This window comes from Phoenix dactylifera, chromosome 1 (genome assembly GCF_051530095.1).
Source record: "Phoenix dactylifera cultivar Ajwa chromosome 1, Ajwa_hap1_PhDact_Kaust_v1.1, whole genome shotgun sequence".
Classification (NCBI taxonomy): Eukaryota; Viridiplantae; Streptophyta; class Magnoliopsida; order Arecales; family Arecaceae; genus Phoenix; species Phoenix dactylifera.
In genome coordinates, this window is record NC_143190.1 from 51,181,824 (window position 1) to 51,202,644 (window position 20,821).

The 20,821-nt window shown below is 42.3% G+C and overlaps 1 protein-coding gene across 7 annotated transcripts; it reads right to left on the bottom strand.

The window, feature by feature from the left end:
* Positions 1 to 942: 942 nt before the first annotated feature.
* Positions 943 to 12,485, bottom strand: LOC103722352 (thioredoxin-like protein CITRX, chloroplastic). 7 transcript variants are annotated; one of them, XR_015969379.2, is made up of 5 exons: positions 12,013 to 12,447; positions 11,782 to 11,904; positions 1,676 to 1,751; positions 1,303 to 1,560; positions 943 to 1,224 (listed from the first exon to the last, which is right to left on the bottom strand). XR_015969379.2 is itself a non-coding variant. In XM_088705643.2 (4 exons), the coding sequence occupies exons 1-4, from the start codon at positions 12,211 to 12,213 to the stop codon at positions 1,496 to 1,498; spliced, it is 465 nt and encodes a 154-aa protein (XP_088561769.2). In that variant the 5' UTR covers positions 12,214 to 12,447; the 3' UTR covers positions 943 to 1,495. The 7 variants fall into 7 exon arrangements, 2 of the variants coding, with proteins under 2 accessions (XP_088561769.2, XP_089781346.1); XR_003388581.4 differs by having other exon boundaries at positions 943 to 1,560; positions 11,782 to 11,928; positions 12,013 to 12,485; XR_015969383.2 differs by having other exon boundaries at positions 943 to 1,560; positions 11,782 to 11,928; positions 12,065 to 12,483.
* Between the last annotated feature and the right edge of the window lie 8,336 nt (positions 12,486 to 20,821).

A 20,821-nucleotide genomic window follows, 5' to 3' on the forward strand; every position in this document is an offset into this window, starting at 1 on the left:
TCATTGAGAAACTGTTCCTGGGAACTGGGTAGCCAGCATTAGTAGCAATAGGAAACCCATAAATTTTGCAGTCAATGTTATTAAAACATTTTATTTTGCACTCAGATTTTATGGAAGAAACTTTTAGAAGAGCAGCAGCAAACAATTTAAGTTTCTACCCAGAGAAACAAACAACTGAAGTAGAAACGCCACTGACTTCGGCCATTCGAGCTCGTCTTTCAACCAGGGGACCATATCATTTGGGGGGCCAAGTAATTATTTGAAGTGCCCCAGGACAAAAGACATCAAAGAAGCTATTTTTTTTTGCATGTCTAAATATGCTCCCAGACATGACGTTCAACCTACTGTTATACGTTCTGTTTGGAGCCCTCCTTTTTAATTTGGTAATTAGGTCAGGAGCTACCATACTACTTTGGTGATTGAGTGATTATTGGATTGACAAAGGGAAAGGTAACTAAAGCCGCCTTTTGCATGTACAAAGATGCTCCTGTACATGATATGACATGCCCACCTTAATACATTTTGTTAGGAGCTGCATATATCCCTTCGGTAAAGGAGATCGAACAAGCTGCCTTTGCGTGTCTAAAGCAGCTCTTCCACTTGGCGCTACGTCCCCATTTCAGATGCTCATTGGAGCCAGAGAAAGATGTTGTCGTCAAAGTGGTTTTTGATTTCCTTAGTGGAGAATCCTCCAAAGCTCCGGTCTTCTTTTCTTTATCCAAAAGAGAAAAAAAGAAAGTACAGTCCCTCTTTTTCTTTGCGGCAAACCTTGAATTAGGCAACTGGTATCAGAATTGTAAATCATCTTCGGTACGCTTGGTATCGTAGCTACCGTCCGGTTCGAGCCAGTACGGCGAACTATGTGCTAAACAGATCTCAGAGACGGCATAAAATTAGACAACAGTGTTGAGTTTCACAGATTTAAAATCTAAAGGACTATCATGGTCAAGCCTGGATCGGCATTATATAGAAATTATTGTCTCTCATCTTAGTTGGGATGTACATCAGCTGTTTCGAATCTTCAAGAATAAACCAATAAAAAAACAGTTAAATACAACAGAACATGCACAATGCTCTAGTCAAAGGACAAAAGCCGCATCCTGTATCTTTGTCCATTACCATGGCTTTCTTCATCGATTGAGCCATTACAGAATCTCATAGCACTAATAGTCTTCTAAGCTGTAGCTGGTTTCACCACATTTTTTTATTTACCATTTCACCTGACTGTAGTTCGAGGGAAAAAAATCACTAAAAGAACAGGCTTATTAATCTCTACTACATATATTGAGGATGCCAGGTCACCTTAGGTCATAAAAGTAGTTCTGGAGTTGCACCTACTGTATCACCACAATAGCATGAAAATGATCTTTAAGCAGAGATGACCATCATACAACTCCAAGGTGAAAACAGCTACAACACCAACAAGCCTTCAAGATATTCTTCTCGCATTTCATTATCAATGATGTTTTTAATCATCTCTGATGGGAGAAGCCCCTCAGTTCGAATTGCATCCTTGTTTGGATCTCGGCTGATAAAATACAATGTTGGTAGTCCCCGAACCTGTTACAGTTCATATTTTGAAAAAATAAGAAGGGCAGTATATAGTAAGAAGATGCTAAGATTCAAGAGTCTCTGGATGAAAATTTTATCATTTTCACAGGCCGCTATTGTATACCTGCTCGTGCAAATTCATATTCATCATCAGTGTCCACCTTGACAAACAGTGCATTGCTCTCATACTCCACAGCAAGCTGCAAAATAGTCGCTGTGGATATCAGCCCATAAGAATTTCATATTAAATTCTCTATGAAATTGTGCTCATCTTAGAAGAAAAATTGCCACATATATGCTTAATTTAATGAAATCAGCTAAATCTATGCTCCTCAAGTTCATAAAATTTAATAAAATGATTGCAAACTGTTATGTTAGACTTAATAGCTTGCACACGGAAGTGCCAAAAGTAAGCACGTCAGGATGATGGCATGATGATTTGATGGTATGAAGTGTCAAGAGCATCGTGAAGTGTTCCTAATGTCCAACACATTAGAAGACCCAAAAGTTAGTTTGTGCTGTCAAACTGATAGAGATGCAGTACCAACAGCAAGCTTTTTTTCAAAAAGAAGTTCCAGTAGCCAGCTGGTCAAGCTAATATTGAGCAATGCGCACATAATGCAGAGAATTGGGTATATATGAAGAAATGTTAAAACTAATAGAAAAAGCCTGCTCGTATTGTTTCCAGCAGATGTTTGTAAAACACCTCTCAGCGTGCAATAAGAACTGAATGACAGCTTCAGAATGCTTGCTGAAGACAGAAACCATGATATCAGTGCAAATGACTCATCCAAAAATTTATATCCACAGATGTAGAATGCTAAAATGACACAGAAAGCGAAACTTTCTAATGTTTTACAAATGTGGTGTACTTGCTAAAAAGAACATTACTGGTACAGGAATACGCTTGCATTCGTGAATATGCACATTTACACACCCGCTCACCAGAAGAACATAGAAAATTGGGATGAAATTTACTCACTTGGAAGAGTAGCATGAAAAATGGCTCATCAAGAGTGGCATTATGGATCTCGTTATGGGCATAATCAGCATTCAGCAGTTGTTTGGATATTTCACCATCGAACCTTTCCTAAATCGAAGATTTGTATCTTGGAAGTGGGTAACTTGCATCAGTAGCAGTGGGGGTCAAGTGCGTGTGAAAATTGGAAAGTGGTGCTCCAGAGAAAGCTCGAAAGCAACTATACTGCAGAATTGTCTAAGCAAACTGACATGGTGGTTAAATTTTAAAGAACCTAGTAGCTGACTGAAATAAGACAACATAATACAAAGTCTGAGTATAACTAACGCTGGTGAGTGACTAATGAAGGAGTTGAAGCATAATGGAGAATGTGCATGAGCAGGAACAAGAGTGAGATAAAACTCACAGCAGATGCAGCATCTTCAATACAAGATACTGATTTCAGCGTGTCAATGGGTAGGGTCGGGCCTAGACCCGAAACAAACACAGGTTATAAACTTGAGACCCAAGCCTGGCCTAAGGGTACCAGGCCCCAGCCCAACGTGAACCAGTAAACTTTTGGGCTGGGAAGGGCTCGAAAGAGGCCCCTATTCATTTTTCTGTCAAAGCCCCAACCTGGGGCAGGCCAAAATTAACCAGGCTTGCTAAAAATTGGCTAAATTGGACTTTTGACCTAAATTTCCAGCCTGATCCTGGTTTTTTCAAGGTCAGGTCTTCAGGCTGCTCAGGCCAGCCCGGCCCATTGACAGCCTATACAGGTTTGCGGATGGTTGATAATTTTTTCTCTCTGACTTTTTTCCATATAAAGGATTCAGCTCGGTTTACCCAACAACTAAAATCATCATCAATTGACAGCAACATCAATCAAAAACAACAATAATAAGAAACATCAACAGCAACAAGGACAACAATGAAAGCATCTATTGAAACACATATGCATGTCTTACTTGCAGAAGTACAAGTGCAACTAAGAAATAAATAAAGCTAACAATATTCCATATCTCATCAAATAAGTATATTTTATTAAGAAGTAAGAAAGAAGCGACATTCATATAGAATTTTTAATGCTAGCCATCATATCTTGAATAATTTCCATCTGTAGATAAGGAAATGCTGACAAGATGAAGTATGGATTCGGGCATATCATTTACATATTGCACTTCTTCTGTCAATAAATCAGAAAAGGCTCCTCACTAAGATCGCAAAATAATGCCAGTGTTTAGTAGCATTAGTGAAATAAAATATGGGAAGTCAGGATATCTGATGTTTTGTGCTTGTTTAATTTCTGAATATGAAATATGTGCAAGAAGAAGATTGCAAAGAGATTCTGAAGTAGGTGTGGCACCCAAGGTAAAAGATTCCAGCAGCTAGGATCTAGCCAGAGGAGAATATTACCATGCTACACTAGCTCATGGGAGGTCATATGATATTTCTACATTCCCTTTTATCTACTCCTAGAAGAACCAAAGAGAGGGAAAAACATAATTCAGAAGAGAAAGGAAGAGATAGGCGGTCAGCTGTTTTTCCACATGGTAGAACTATTTGTTCATCTATTTAAAACTTGTAGCAGCCATATCTTTCAAGCACCAATGATTGAACAAGAGCAAGATTATACTGGAAAAAGCACCATGAAAGTTCTCGCTTCCCACTTAACCCAACCATGAAGAGAAGGAGAAAGGACAGCAATTAGACAAAGGCTGTCAGCCGTACGAATTGCTTTGCTCATGCTCTCCAGTTTGAGTAAAAGAACAAGAAGAATTGTGTATTGAATGAAACATATTATTGCAGGAAGATAGTTTGCCTCTTTGACGCAGGCGTCCACTCCAAATCTCCTATCACGATCTCAGTCGCACCTAGTTTGGAGAATCCAGCCAAAAGAGGAAGGCCAACCAAGGCGTCTACTCCAAATCTCCTACCTGCGATCTCAGCCGCACCTAGTTTGGAGAATCCAGCCAAAGAAGAGGAGGCCAACCAAGGCGTCCTCTCCAAATCTCCTACCCGTGATCTCGGCCACACGTAGTTTGGAGAATCCAGCCAAAGATGGAAAGGCCAACCAACCCATTGAATCTTTTCAGCATTTTTTTAGAATTATTGCCCTAAAATTTTGCTGCAGCCAACACATTGAATCTTTTCAACATTTTTAGAATTATTGCCCTAAAATTTTGCTTTATTTTCTTTGTCTTTCTACTTATGTATGGCTCGCCCTTATTATATAAAGGCCCCACTTCCTTATATTGAATTCATTAATGTTTTGAGTAATAAAATTGTTTCACAAATTTTCTTTTGATGTGATCACAAGAGAGCAACGTGCTTGCTCTTCCTCTTCCATCCTTCATCGAAGGCGATGTGCTCGCCTCGACCCGCTTCTCCTACATCAAGTGGTATCAGAGCAAGGCACTCTTCCTCCAATGGCCGGTGCCACCAACGGATTGGGGGCTCCAACTCCGCGGACGGTGCTCCTGGAGTGCTAGCTGTTGAAACCCTTGGTGCGGGTCAACGAAAGATGCAACAAGATTTAGAAAAGATCCAAAAAGCTTTGGTGATGATAACCCAAGCCCTTGGACTTGCCCAAAACCATGATGACGGCTCTACTCTAGCACTTGCTCCTAATGCCAGAAGGCAAGTTCGTCACGAGGATCCAACTCCTAATGTTGGATGCAGAGAACGAGACGAACCTTCCCTTCCTCCTCTTGGCCTACTTCGCCCTAGGCCCACAGCTCGTCCTCCTCCGCGCACACCCTACGACAACTCCTCTAGCGATAAGGAACCCCTACACAATCCCTACAGTGGTGAAAACCGCTTCGGGGGTGGAACCAACTGCTATGGTGGCAGCAACCCGTACGGAGGTGGTGACCGCTATGGAGGCCGCAATGAGAGGGACTACCGCATGAAGGTAGATCTCCTACCCTTCAATGGCCATCTACACATCGAGGACTCTCTTGATTGGCTCGCGAAGGTCAAACGCTTCTTCGACCACATGGAGACCCCGGACGAAAAAAAGGTCAAGCTTGTAGCTTACAAGCTTAAAGGAGGCGCTTCGATATGGTGAGAGCAACTACAAATCTTCCGTACGCGATAAGGCAAAGGACCCATACATTCCTGGCCACGAATGAAGAAGATGCTGCAAGCCCAATTCCTTCCCCTTGACTATGATCAAATCCTTTTCCAGCAATATCAAAATTGCCGACAAGGATCATGGTCCGTCAATGACTACACCGCCGACTTCTACAGGCTCTCTGCTCGCAACAACTTGGAGGAGACAGAAGCGCAACAAGTTGCTCGGTTCGAGGGACTCCGACTTCCTATCCATGATAGGGTCTACCTCCAACTGGTCTACAGTCTCCACGACGCGGTCCAACTAGCTACAATGGCCGAAAAGCAGTTGAAGCGGGCTACTCAAAAGGGCCCCGCCTACGGATGAGGCGCCCCAACCCATGGTTTGCCGTACCGGTCCGTATCGGCCGGTACGGGCCGGTATGTACCGGTCCGGCCTGAGACCGGTACCGGATCAGCGTGAAATCCGGTACCGGTAATTTATTGTTGAAGAACCAGTACGGGACCGGTACGGGACCGGTTCGGACCGGTTCGGACCGGTACGCCACCGGTTCGGATCGGTACGCCACCGGTAAGGACCGATACGGGATCGGTTTCGTACCGGTCCGGGACGCCACCGGTCCGCCGACCGGTACCGGTACGGCGGACCTTGCCCCAACCACTTTAACAAGCGAGCTCACCCCAAACAAAGAAAAGGCTCCTCTTCGAGAGGCCTCACCCGTTGTGAACAAGGAGGCTGGCAATCACCAATTCAAGTCAACCGAAGGAAACAACGCAACACAGGTTCCTTCCACCAACCCGTATGCTCCATCACGAGGAACCAAATGCTACCGGTGCAATCAACCAGGACACCTATCCAACCAATGCCCAAAACGAGCTACTTCTAAAGTCAAGTTGAGCACCCGGACCTCGAAAACGTCAGGGGCATTCCTTGATCCAAGATATTCACCTGTGATGAAATCCGAGTTCCTCCAATGCGCGGAGCAAAAAATCGCGATTGACCGAACTAACTCCTCTGTAAGGTAAGTGAAGTGAAGGGCATCGTCGGGAATGATGCCCGAACTGAACGCGGATGATCCATTGGATTCATTGCAACACCACGAACAATGGGGCGTCTGCCTAACCACCGGCTTTGTCCTGCTTTTCTAAGCTTACGTGCACCATGGTTGGGATTGGACACTATACCAATAGTAGCTCGGCGATGACCAATCTCGCTGAAGCCGACGACATTAACGAGGAACATGACGATGCATTAAACAAGGAGGGCTACGATGACGAGGCCATCACCTACGAGGATGAGGGGGAAGCTCTCTCCCCGCGGTGCAACGATTGATGTACGCACCATGCCAGAAACTTGACTCCCAGCGGCATCGCATCTTCCGAACTAGATGCACCGTCAATCAGAAGGTATGCGCCCTCATCATCGACGGCGGAAGTAGTGAAAACATTGCTTCCAAGTACATGGTGGAGATACTCCAACTCCCTACAGAGACACACCCGACACCCTACAAAATCGGGTGGCTTAAAGACATTAGTGAAATCAAGGTAACCTTGCACTATAGAGTTCTCTTTTCTATTGGAAAATATTATGAAGATGAGAGATATTATGTGATATAGTGGATATGAACGTCTGCCATATTCTACTAGGCAGACCTTGGCAGTTCGATGTAAACACTATCCATAGGGGTCGAGACAATACTTTTGCCTTCACCAAAAATAAGCATAAGATTGTCCTTGGACCTATACGAGAAGAAACTCGTCCCAAGCCTTTTCGAGTAGAGGGACGATCCTTCCTAGTTACTAATAATTTTGAAAGTGATCTGAAAGACACTGAAAAAATCTATACCCTTGTGATTAAAGAAGAGGAGGCCAAACGGGTGGAGTTTCCAAAAGATGTGCACCCCCTACTCCAAGACTTCAAGGACATCATGCCCGAGGAGTTACCTAACGGATTCCTCTCATGCGAGACATTCAACACCAAATCGATCTCATACCCAGTGCTAGCCTCCCAAACCTTCGACACCACCAGATAAGCCCCAAGGAGCACGAGATCTTGCAGAACCAGATAAAGAATTTGATCCGCAAGGAACTAGTTCGCAAAAGCATGAGCCCTTGCGCGGTACCAGCACTGCTGACCCCCAAGAAGGACAGAAGCTGGACACTATGGCAACGACTCAACACCACCATCCAGTACACTAGCACGTGCCACCCGCAGACGGACGGTTAAACGATGGTAACCAACCGAACCCTAGGTAACAATATCCTCCGTTGTATTGCAGGAGAGAGACCAAAGCAGTGAGACCAAGCACTAGCCCAAGTAGAGTTCGCATACAACAACATGCTCAACAGATCGACCAGGAAGACTCTTTTTGAGATTGTGTACGGTCGCGTGCCGAGTCATACTCTCGATTTGGTTTTCCTCTCAAAGCTCCTAGGGATGAACGTCTCTGTTGACCACATGATTGAAAAACTCTCCTCCATGCACTCCGAGGTAAAGGAAAAGATTGAGGAGGTAAATGCCAAATACAAGCACGACGTAGATCAGCATCGACGAATCAAAACTTTTAATGAAGGTGATCTCGTCATAGCACACCTACGAAAAGAACGCTTTCCAATAGGCACCTACAACAAGATAAAGCTAAAGAAGATTGGACCCTGCAAAGTTCTTTGCAAAATCAACGACAACGCCTACATCGTGGACCTTCCTGATGATTTGCATATCTTCCGAACATTTAATGTGAAGGACTTATACGAGTACCAAGGATCAAACATCACTCAATTGAACTTGAGGTCGAGTTCTTCACAGGAGGGAGGCCCTGACGCAGGCATCCACTCCAAATCTCCTACCACGATCTCAGCCGCACCTAATTTGAAAAATCCAGCCAAAGGAGGAAAGGCCAACCAAGGCGTCCACTCCAAAGCTCCTACCCGCGATCTCAACCGCACCTAATTTGAAAAATCCAGCCAAAGAAGGAAAGGCCAACTAAGGTGTCCACTCCAAAGCTCCTACCCGCAATCTTAGCCGCATCTAGTTTGGAAAATCCAGCCAAAGACAGAAAGGCCAACCAACTCATTAAATCTTTTCAACATTTTTTAAAATTATTGTCCTAAAATTTTGCTTCAACCAATCCATTGAATCTTTTCAGCATTTTTAGAATTATTGCCCTAAAATTTTGCTTTATTTTTCTTGTCTTTGTGGCTCGCCCTTATTATATAAAGGCCCCACTCCTTTGTATTGGATTCATCGAAGTTTTCAGTAATAAAATTGTTCCACAAATTTTCTTTTGGTGTAATCACAAGAAAGCAACGTGCTTGCTTTTCCTCTTCCATCCTTCATCGAAGGCGACGTGCTCGCCTCAACCCGCTTCTCCTACGTCACTCTTACAGCAACATCAACATTGAATCAACCATTCTATGATTTTTGTACCACCCTGGGAGTGTTTTAGGAATCAATGTAGATGTCCTTCATAAAAGAGTTCTCCACCTATGAATTTCCTTTTCCCCCCAATGTATAGGATTCCTTCTGCAAATAGAAATAGTTCATAGGATTCCCCCTAGCGGCATTAAGATTCCCAATTTAGGAATTTATAATAAATTGAAGGTTTTATGATATTTCAAATTTTATTTTGACTAGGAAAGTGTTAAACTTCCATACTTTAGTACATGAAATTAGTTGTTAAAGTTCACTAAGAATAATTTTTAAAAAAGCTAAAGTGCCTTTCTATATGAAGCTTCATAATCCTTTGATTCTTTTGTCAGTTAAAAGGGTTGGTGTTTTTCTTAGTTTTCTTCCCAGTGCTTTTGGCCAAGGACTTCAATTACTAGAGATAAAGGAAAATACATGTGAGACAAAAGAGGGACATTTTTTTATGAGGTTATCAGAAAGGTGGCCATCATCATTGAACTCTCTCTCCCTCTAGCACCGCCCCCCATTTCTCTCTCTCTTTGGACTTCGATACTCTAGCTTATCCAACTACAGAGCTTCTTCTTGTTAGCCAATAAGACAAAGTCTGTCTCTGGAGTTTGGGAATCCCACACACTGTCCTCGGCAATCTCTTAACAGATTTCTATTCATGAGTCACGAGTCCTGCATATGACTTAAAGTCAGAGAGGCAAAATTCCTTTCTTTTGAAAATACGTGGCTGAACATCCAGTGTGCTTAGATGGTGGCAAAATAGTACGTCTATCCATGATGGGTTTGAGTTTGTGACTGACACAACCATTGCTTGAACTCTGTTTCTTAGAAAGGAAGCAAATATTGTATAGCAAAGATGCCTAGAGTCCTAGTTTAAATCAACAAAACACAGAATCAATTTTCTAACTCAAAAATGAATGAAGGAAACAACATCCTGCAAAAAGGAGCTAGATGAAATCTTGAACAAGGAAAAGCTTTCATGGAGACAGATCAAAATCCCCATAACTGAAGAAGTGAAACATAATACTGCATATATCCTCAAAGATTCCTCAAAGTGGCAAAGGGTAGAAAGCTTGGTACCATCAGCACATTTCACAAAGATGAACGGAAAGAAAGATGATATTGTGGATCGTCTTCATGACCCTTTAGGAGAATGGCTTGATTAAATTATTGAACAACAAAAGAACGTGCATTCCCTATTTTCTATCAGGAGTGACTCCATGTATTGCTTGATATAATACAAATAGTGCATTTCTTTGTCCATGGTGAATCTTTCTCACAACTTATTAAGCGAATGATTTTTTTCAGTTTCAAACTAAGGTTAATGTATGAATCGCCCGCTTTAGCCAAAAAAAAAAAAAAAAAAAAAAAAAAAAAAAAAAAAAACTAAGGTTAATGTGAAGTATTTGAAGTAGAAGAAAGAAGTTTCATTCTGGTAATATTTCTAACAGAGTTCCAAATGGATCCACCAATTCACCAATCAATGAAAGTTCCAGAATTCCTAACCTATGTTACATGCAACAAGAGTGCCTGGAAATACTATTAGTAGAATTTTTTGGGGTGCTTAATATGTTTTGATGTCAAAAATACTGATCACTGTTGTAATGGCACTTTGAATGACATTTGCTCCTAGTTTTGTATTCTCTGTGTCGTCTGTTCTACACAGAGTCTATTCAATTGTGTAAATCCTGGAAAAATGATTTATTTTCATTCAAACATATTAGATTTTTGAAATGTTATCAATTTGACTTAGCAGTTTATGAACCAATGTTGTTACTTCAATTTTCTTCAATTATTTTTCTATAACGAAGCTAAAATAACAGATTAAAAAAGTTACGGTTGGTTTCGTGTTATGAGACACGAGTTGCATCTGAATAACTATTAGCTTTGATAGGAAAGAATTCTTCCTAAGTAACTGATTTTAGATTAATTATCCTAGACTTACCTAATGGGTACTTGTCTTTGGATTCTTTTTCCTCATACATCGTTTTATGACTAAATGTCTTTACTCAAACAATATCTACTATGAACATACAATAATGTGGTGAGTAAAAGTCTCTTGAAAACATTGTTCCAATGCACCGATTCCAAATTGCAACTACTTACAAGTTTTGTTAGTTCAGATACTGAGATCTCATGCTTCTTAACAAGGAAAAGAAAATGCCTCTTATACTGCTTGCAAATTGCACTTAGTAAAAGCAATGCCACGTTCCCCAGATATAAACACTTTCCAGCACAGTGAATCAGAAAATGCATCCGTCAACTGTAACCAAGGAGCCAGAGCAGTTTCCATGATCTCAATCGTTCATTTGAAATATATTTTTCTTTCAAATGTAAGATCAAGCACAAAATGATAGACAAACCAAAAATCAAACAGTTGGCATGCATTATGAAGTTTGACCAAAATCTCCATTTACTCCGTGTCAAAATGTGCCTCCAAAACAACTGCTCTAATCACCAACAACTTATACCCGAACTTCACATTTTTTCACCATTCGGTTACCGTATTATGAAGCATTGGAAATTCAAAAAAAAATGAACTTCTTTCCCACAAATATGACTTTCTTTCATCTGGATGGGATTCCTGCCATCTTTCATCTCATATAATTAAAAAAAAGTTTGATTTTAGATCTCTGCTTCTAAAGGATCCATCTTTTTGCAAAAGAGACACGAATGGAAAATAAAAGAACTGGTATGTTAAACTGTCTATATTCCATGACACGATATCGAAAAAGAACTAACAAGAGGAGGGGAAAGGAAGATTAAGGAGAGAAAGATGCACCATTTCGAGCTGCTGGACCATTATAATATACGGCCCACACCAAGTAACATAGAAACCTACGATGAGCGGAACGCTCCTCTCCCCACTCACAAGCTCCTGCACGTCCTTCGCCGACACCTTCTTCTACTCTCCACCCCCAACCCAACACTCGCCAAAACCCAGAGAATAACAGTAAGAAAGGAAGTAAGAGTGGAAACAGAGGAGAGAAAGGAGATGGGTATGTAGAGATACCACGAGATAATCTTCTCGGATGTACTTGGCCGAGAGGGTTTTGGAAACCAACCTTCTAACGCTGCTGCTGCTCCTCCGGCTAAGCGAAATCCAAAAGGAGAGAGGTTTGGTGTTCGAGAGGCCGAAGAATGTGCTTCGAGGTGTTGAGAGACGAGGGGACACGAAGCCGGATGAGGTGGAGCTCTGAAGAACCGCGGCCATTCCCGTCGTCGTAGAAGAGCACGGCAGAGCATAACCGACGCGAATGGATTGATGTCTCTCCGACTTCGGAACGTAGCGGCCGAAACAATTTTGATGGCTCAGTCATTAGGAGAGGGGCAGAGTTTGTCATTGGGAGTCCGAGCTCCTGCATGGTAGCAGTAGGGATTGCCAGATCTTCGACATTTCGATCCTACAAGCAAAGCTACAGGCGGCTTAGATAGAATTATGGTATGCGCGACATATACTTCAAATAAGTTTCATCTTTCTGAAGGACAATTCGGCCACAGTGATCAGCTAGAGCCGGAAGAGCCCTCATAGCGATGGAGAAGTTCATTTTTTGCTCCATGAGATATGATTGATGGTGAGAAACAGGATTATTTTTCAGGCTATGCATGTATATCATGAGGCTAACGGGGCGATGGACTGAGTGGTGGTGTATGTTACGAGCCACTCAGGAGGCATCCTATAGATTGGTGAGGATGACTAGCCCGGTGCATTCCAGAACCTTTTGTTTGCAAATTTTGTTGAGTATATTCGTACCATACCCGTATAGTATGAAATACCCGTTTTAACCAAAAAAAAAAAAAAAGGATCGGATCGGAACCAGGTCGTTGTTGACCGCTTAACCCGAACCCAACCGACTCGTTGGGCCAGCTTGGACTTGGAAATCTTTGGACGACTTTGAAACCGCCTCGTCTGGTAATCGAAAGCATAAATAGAACTGAAGGACACATGACAATATGGGATCATTGGTGAAGGCCCAAGAATCACAAGGAAGTTTGTGCTATAATATTCGAGATTTTGACTCGTGATTAGTTTGAATCCCATGCTTGGCTTTTTTTTAAAAAAAATTTTCGGAATAGTTAAACAAATTGAATATCAACAAAAGATTCATGACCATGTAGGCTTTGGTCAATGTATGCAAGGAAGAAGGCATTTTATGTGGAAGCTTAAGAGCCCATGGATTAGAGAGATGAAGGGGGACGGCAACTCGGCAAGGCCGAAAAGGATGGAAAGGTTGAGTGAGAAACTATTTTTGACAAATTTAAAATGATAGAATATATGAGAATAGTGTTGTATTGAGACCCATGATAGAATATGCGAGAATAGTGTTGTATTGAGACCCATGCAATGTAGGGTTTAATCATGCCATGCCTGTTTTGGTAATCTTAGGTTCCCATCATTAGGTCACCGTTGCAAGGAAAGCTTCTCTGTCAAATCCTTTATTCAAGTTGGAGTATCCATTCACATCGACAATCTCTCTTCCAGAATCATATTTTGATGGTGCAAGGCATCTTATTTCTGATAAAGGATTAAATGGACATTCTATAGGAACCCTACTGCGATGGGGGAAAATGATGAAATAAGAAGAAAAAACAGATAAAAAAAGATCACATAATATTAATATGGTTCAATCTATCGACCCATGTTCACGAGTAGAAATACGCAAAAGTTTTGTTAGAAGGAGAAGAGATGTGGAGAAAGGAGGAAAGTAAACTTCTGTTCTTATTACTTGAAGAACAGCTATAGCCCTCCTTTTATAAGGGAAGATGGTTTTCGTGTACAACTCATGTACAGCTACAGCTACAGTATTGGTCATCTACAGCTATAACTACAGTACAGGCTCCAACGGCTAGTTTACAGCTACAGCTAAGCTAACATCCTCCCTCAAACTCAAGATGGGAGCGAAGATGCTAACTTGAGTTTGCGAACCAAATCACGATGACGCCCCGGTGGATGTACCTTCGTAAAGATATCAGCAAGTTGATCCGCAGAAGCAACATATATCAACTAAATAGTACGTTGCTTGATATGATGCCGAATGAAGTGACAATCTACTTTAATATGTTTTGTTCGCTCATAAAATACATCGTTACGAGCAATCTGCATGGCACTCATATTATCACAATGAAGGGGAGAACAGCTAGTCAAGGAAACACCCATATCATGTAGTAGCCATCGAAGCCATAAGAACTCAGAGGTAGTATCTGCCAGAGCACGATACTCAGCCTCTGTACTGGAGCGAGAGACAACTGTTTGCTTCTTGCTTTTCCAAGAGATAAGAGATGACCCAAGTAAGAAACAATAACCTGTGGTAGAGCGACGATCTGTAGGATCTCCTGCCCAATCAGCATCAGAGTAGGCCTGTATATCTAGAGTGGAGTGGGCTGAAAAATAAAGGCCATGAAACAATGTACCCTTAACGTACCGAAGGATACGTAGGACTGCTGCATAGTGTGTAGAGTGTGGGGCATGTATAAACTAACTAACCAGGGTGACTACATAGGAAATATCAGGGCGTGTCACGGTCAGGTAAATGAGACTGCCAACCAATTGCCGATACAGAGTTGCATCTGTCAATGGTTCACCATCGGTGAGAAGAAGCTTAACATTTATTTCCAAAGGACTATCCACGATCTTGCTATCTGTCAACCTAGCACGAGATATCAACTCAGAAGCATACTTAGCCTGTGAAAGATAGTAGCCATCGGAGCTGGATGTCACCTCGAGACCAAAAAAGTAGCTGAGAGATCCTAAATCCTTCATCTCAAATTGCTGTCCAAGAAATTACTGAAGTGTATGAATTCCTAACACGTCATCTCCAGTGATAACCATATCATCCACATATAGCAAGAGAAGAACAATACCAGCCTCGGATCGGCGAATAAATAGGGCAGAGTCATATGCACTAGGAGTGAAGCCCTGTTGAGTGAGGACTGAGCTGAACTTGGAAAACCAAGCTCGAGGAGACTGCTTGAGGCCATAGAGCGCCTTTCGAAGATGACAAACTTTTCCATGTGGATGAATAAGACCTGGGTGAGGTTGTAGATACACTTCATCAGCTAAGTCACCATTGAGGAAAGCGTTCTTAACGTCCATCTGATGCATCTTCCATTGCTTAACAGCTGCAACTGCAAGTAAGGAACGAAAAGTGGTAAGACGTGCAACTGGAGCAATAGTTTCCTCATAGTCAATACCATACTCCTGGGTGAATCCTCGAGCCATAAGACGGGCTTTGTAACGTTCCACTGAACCATCAGCATGAGTCTTGCTCTTATATACCCACTTACATCCTACTGCAGTCTTTCCAGGAGGCAATTCAGTCAGATCCCATGTATGCGTATCATGAAGAGCTTGGAGTTCATTAGACATGGCCTTCTGCTAAAGGGGATTAGAACTAGCCTTGCGATAATTGCGAGGCTCATAGAAGGTAGCAAGGGCATAAAAACAGTGATAATCATTAAGATGAGACGGGGTGGATCTTACCCTATTAGAGCGGCGAAGAGTAGGAAGAGGCTCGGAAGTTCCGGTTGTGATGATCAGATCAGTGGATGATCCAGACTCTGTGGAATCGGACATAGAAAGATTACCTGATGAGCTCTCATTACCTGCATCAGAAGGGGAATCTGGAAAGAGATCAACAGTGGATCTATTGAAGATGGGGGAATACTGAGGAGGACCTGTGAAGAGTGGAGATATGCTAGTAAACATCTTGTGTTCCCAAAATTGAACATGTTGGGATATACGAAGTCGCTTGGCTATGGGGTCATAACATCGATAGCCTTTATGTTCAATACCATATCCAAGGAAACAACAAAGACGTGAGCATGGTCCAAGTTTGGTATGTTCATGTGAAGGAAGGAGAACAAAGCAAGCACAACCGAAAACTTTTAGAAAAGAGTAATCAGGGACTTTTTCATGAAGAACTTCATATGGTGATTTATTTGAGATAGTAGAAGAAGGTACCCGATTGATGGTATAGACTGCTGTAAGAGCAGCCTCTCCCCAAAAGGACTCAGGTAATGCGGCAGAAAGAAGGAGAGACCTGACAGTGTCCAAGATATGTCGATGTTTTCATTCGGCACGACCATTTTGCTGAGAAGTATAAGGGCAAGACCGATGGGATACGGTTCCATCTTGTTTAAGTGCTTCCATAAATGAGGTAGAGGTATACTTCATAGCGTTGTCACTACGAAAGACTTTTATAGGCCGACCAAACTGGGTTTTGATTATCTGCTGAAAGCCACGAAAAATGTCAAGCAACTCAGAGCGATCACGTAAAAGATATAGCCATGTATACCGTGAGTAGTCATCGATAAATATCACAAAATATCTTGATCCTCCCTTAGTTGGAACAGGAGCAGGTCCCCAAATATCAGAGTGTACCAAGTCAAAAGGTGCAGTGGAGAAAGAAACACTTTTAGTAAAGGATAAAGCATTTTGTTTTCCTAATTGACAAGAGACACAATCAAAAGGTTGAAAATGAACTTTTCCTAAATGACCACTCGAAACTAAAGACTAAACGCGAGATAGAGAGGCATGCCCTAATCGAGAATGCCAGAGACTCGAGGATACAGCAGCAACTGATGGGATAGGACTAGAACTAGGTACATGTAACTACAGCAGACGGAGTCAATAAACCAGGAAGAAAGTTTACCTGAGATGGTAGAGAGGGCAGTGCGAGATAGAACCTGATGGACTATTGCCTCAATATCAGCTGTAGTAATAGATGAAGTGGGCATAGAAGAAGAAGAAGACGCAGAATCCGGCAATCCAGTAGACGCAGCAGCTGCAATCCGGTATGGCGAGACTGTATGGGCTTTCTGAGCTGCTCTCTCGTCAGCCTGTTTCTTCCTGCACTTTGAGATCTTATGGCCTAGTTTGCCACAATAAAAACACTGTTTCTGAAATTTACTAGTCTTTCCCTTGTCTGACTTTGAAGGAGTAGCTGCAACTACCGGAACAGAAGCAGAATGAATAAGAGGAGTGGGTAAAATACCAGCTGATGTGGCCATAACCATATCAGTAGAAACACCTCGCCGAGTAGCTTGGCGAGTCTCCTCAGATATAAGCTCGATGAGGGCCACCTCAATAGTTGGCCGAGGAGATTGATGAAGTAAAGAAGCCCTGGTGTTCTCAAATTCATCTCGAATGCCCATCATAAGTTGAATAAATTGCCGACGATCCCTATATTCCTGAAACTTCTTGGCAGAGTCCTCGTCTGTAAAATTAGGATCAGCCTGGGAAAGCTGGTCCCAAAGACTGCTAATCTGTGAATGAAAGTCAAGAATAGATTGACCAGATGCTTGACGCAACTGGTGAATCCTAGACTCCAATTGAAACTGGAGAGCCAAGTCACTCAAGCAGTTATAGCGATTTGCCAAGAATTCCCATGCGAGCTTCGCATTTCGAAATTTGGGGAGAAGAGTTTGAATAGAAGGCATAGATGTATTAATGAACCAAGAGAGAATCTTACAGTGTGTACTCTCCCATTCTTCCCGTCGTTCTTCAAAATCAGCATCGGACTCTGTAGAAATCTGTGTAGGAGCCTTCTTGTCTCCAATGACAAATCTCCATAATCTCCGCCCAATAAAAAAAATAGATATTTGTTGGGACCAAACATTATAATTGGTCCCATCTAAAATAACCTCAATAGGGCGTGTAACCTCAGTTGACATAGCTATGATTGAAATCTTAAGCAACTTCTCTCTTCCCCTCTTCTTTTTTTTTTTTTTTTTTTTTTTTTTTGGAGAAACGTGATGGAGACTATTTGTGCTACGTTTCTTGTAGCTCGCTTCTCAGATCATGACCAATTTTTTTTTTCTATTTGCCTCTGTTACTTGGGACATGAGGATGGGCAAAAGAATGTACCTTGGGCAAAATGGCTTTGTGTCACGTCTCGCGTGTCAGAAAGACGTGACCAAGGCTCCTTGATCTTTCGCCTACAGAGACTCGAGAAGCTGCTGTACAGGGCGGTGGGAGCAACAGCTTTATGTCACCTTTTGCGACGGGATGTGCTGCTGCGGGCGCCCAAGATCACGTCAGGAGGAAAAGATCAACGCGGCAGTGCAGCGGCAAGTTCTTGTGGCGGTTCCGGCTGTCGTACAACGTGAAGACGAAGAGGTCACCAAGGAGAAGAATGGAGTGCTCACGGCGACCATTCCCAAGGAGAAGACCAAGAAGCCGGAGAATGAAGTGCTCACGGCCACCGTTCCCAAAGAGGAGACCAAGAAGCCGGGGAATAAAGAGCGAAAGAGAGCCGGTTGCCTCTACAACTGGCAGCGGACTGGAGCCGGCGCCTGACGTCAAACGGGCTTCTCCTCCAGCGACGGACGGCGGAAGCCCTTGCACTGCTAAGGTAGGCCGGTTCTCCACAAGAAAAGGTATGGCTTCTGATGGAAAGCCACAATGAGAGGAAGCACGTGCCAGATCCCAACGATCCCGGCGATACCACCGCCGCCGAAGAAGAAGTGGCCGGCAGTGGCCTACGAGATGGAGAGAAAAAAAAAGATTGCTTCAGGATTTCTATGGCTCTGATACTATGTTAGAAGGAGAAGAGATGTGGAGAAAGGAGGAAAGTAAACTTCTTTTCTTATTACTTGAAAAACAGCTATAGCCCTCCTTCTATAAGGGAAGATGGTTATCGTGTACAACTCATGTACAGCTACAGTATAGGTCATCTACAGCTATAACTACGGTACATACTCCAACGGCTAGTTTACAGCTACAGCTAAGCTAACAAGTTTCATCATAGAAAACTGGATATAACAAAGAAAAGATTTCTTCACAAATTCTAGCTCCTAATACACTCGATATCTGGAACACTCAATTGCTCATGTATTTTGGAGTTACAAGAGATATGTATAATATAGTAAGCCAAGTTTGACTTAAACTAGTGTTCTATAATAATTAGGTTAATCCAGCTAGTTGGCACTCCGCTTCTGCACCCTCGGCTGACTAATCATTGCACTATGCTCTACTAGTTTCGCTTGCTCCATTCCAAGCAAAAAAAAAAAAAACACTTTTTGTCTTCCTTGAGCATGTAAACTCAAGGCATATTCAACACGCTTCATGTTTTTGAGGGAGAGAAATTTTGAAGTCGTATTCTTTGCATTGATCTAGCATTGCAATCTTACATCGTATCAAGAATAACTATCATGGATAGTTTTTGGCATGATGATAATCATTGGATCACTTTGCTACGTACACTATGGGCACTCAGGATAACCGTATGCTTTATGGAATCAATCTCCATACCAAAAAGATAGGATGAACTTTCTAGGACAAGACAATAACGAATGATGTAGGTACATAACGATCCATGCATAGTGATGCAAACCATGCATGTGACATCACCATTGTCATGCATCATGATCAGGGGCGGCTCAATACATTCTAGGGCGTAAGGCGAATCCAACGAACGAAGCCTTTTTTTTAATAATAATTTTTTTAATAAATATAAAATACTTAAAAAAATATATAAAAATAGATAGCTATCAAGTATACTATTTCAATAAAGATATATAAATCCACCAAAGATAGACAAGAAATCTTTTCAATTTAATATTATTCTTGAAGGAAAGCACATAAAAGTAATTACTCTAAATGAAGGGCCATAAAACTGATTAAATAATCGAGATAATGCTTGGCAATACTTTTTATCATGTCAAGCAAGAGCCGAATAGGAAAAGGTCATCCCATGGCACTTCATGATCAAGGTAAATAAAAGAATTTGTCTATAAAGAAACCTCTCCATAAGAAAGTAAGGTTATTATGGGAAATTCACTCTATCTAATTAATAAAAGTCCCATCCCACAATCTCCCAGCAGCCATTCAACCCCCTCCCTCCTTTTCTCTCTCTACCACCTAAGAGGGGAGAAGAAACCGAGAGGAGAAAACTAAAAGAATCTCCACCCTCCAAGAAGTCCATCTCCTATCCCCCTATCTTTCTTCCCGATGGCCCAGCTGGATCAGGAGTAATGTGAGGGAAGGAAAACCAAGACCAAAAGCAAAAAAGAGAAGGGATGAAAGATAAGAGTTGCTTCAGGCGTCTATCAAAGAGAAGGGATGAAAGATAAGAGTTGCTTCAGGCGTCTATCAAGCCAACCAAATCCCTCCTCTCTCTCTCCCCCCCCCCCCCCCCCCCCCCAAAACAAAACTACTGTCCCCAACTTTCCAAATTTCCCCTCTGCATGGCCAGGAAACTCTCCACCTCCTTTCCATCAAGGGGGAAGACTCGTAGCCAGCTCCAGATCCCATTTTATATGGGGCCTTTGCTTTCTTTTGGTCAGCCTTCCGGGGGCCTTTCATTGGCCCGGGACCTTAGGCGACCGCCCTGGTCGCCTAGGGCTCGGGCCGGCCCTGATCATGATCATCTATCATATTAAACGGTAGCTTCAACCTTTTCATGGCGGTCGCCTAAGATCCCGGGCCGGTCTGATCATGATCATCTATCATATTAAACGGTAGCTTCAACCTTTTCATATGCATGCAGAAAAACGATGCAAGGAAAACCATGCTGTTTAGCGTCACCAAGCAAGAGGGTTTTGAAGTTGGCAGCCTTGCATTCCGTAAGTTCTTATGTTCCAGGTAACGAATCACCAGGTGCTGGTTGCCCACGGTATATGTATATCCTTATGTTCATTTTCCAATAAATTGGATGGCTATGCCTCCTTTTTCCTTTAAAAAACAAAAGAAAAAACATTCCGATACCTATGATGGTGCTTACAAATCTCATTACATGGTAAGAGAAAACAGAGGCTTAACCATGGTATCAAATTTAGGATGCTTTTGAGCTTGTAAGGGAGCTGAGTGAAACCTTTCCTTT

Excerpts from the sequence above, each read along its gene's own strand:
- LOC103722352 (XM_088705643.2), bottom strand. The coding sequence starts at position 12,213 with ATGGCCGCGGTTCTTCAGAGCTCCACCTCATCCGGCTTCGTGTCCCCT. Across the intron at positions 1,752-11,781 it reads TGGTCCAGCAGCTCGAAATG|CTTGCTGTGGAGTATGAGAG; the intron begins GTGCATCTTTCT and ends ACTATTTTGCAG. Across the intron at positions 1,561-1,675 it reads ATATGAATTTGCACGAGCAG|GTTCGGGGACTACCAACATT; the intron begins GTATACAATAGC and ends GAACTGTAACAG.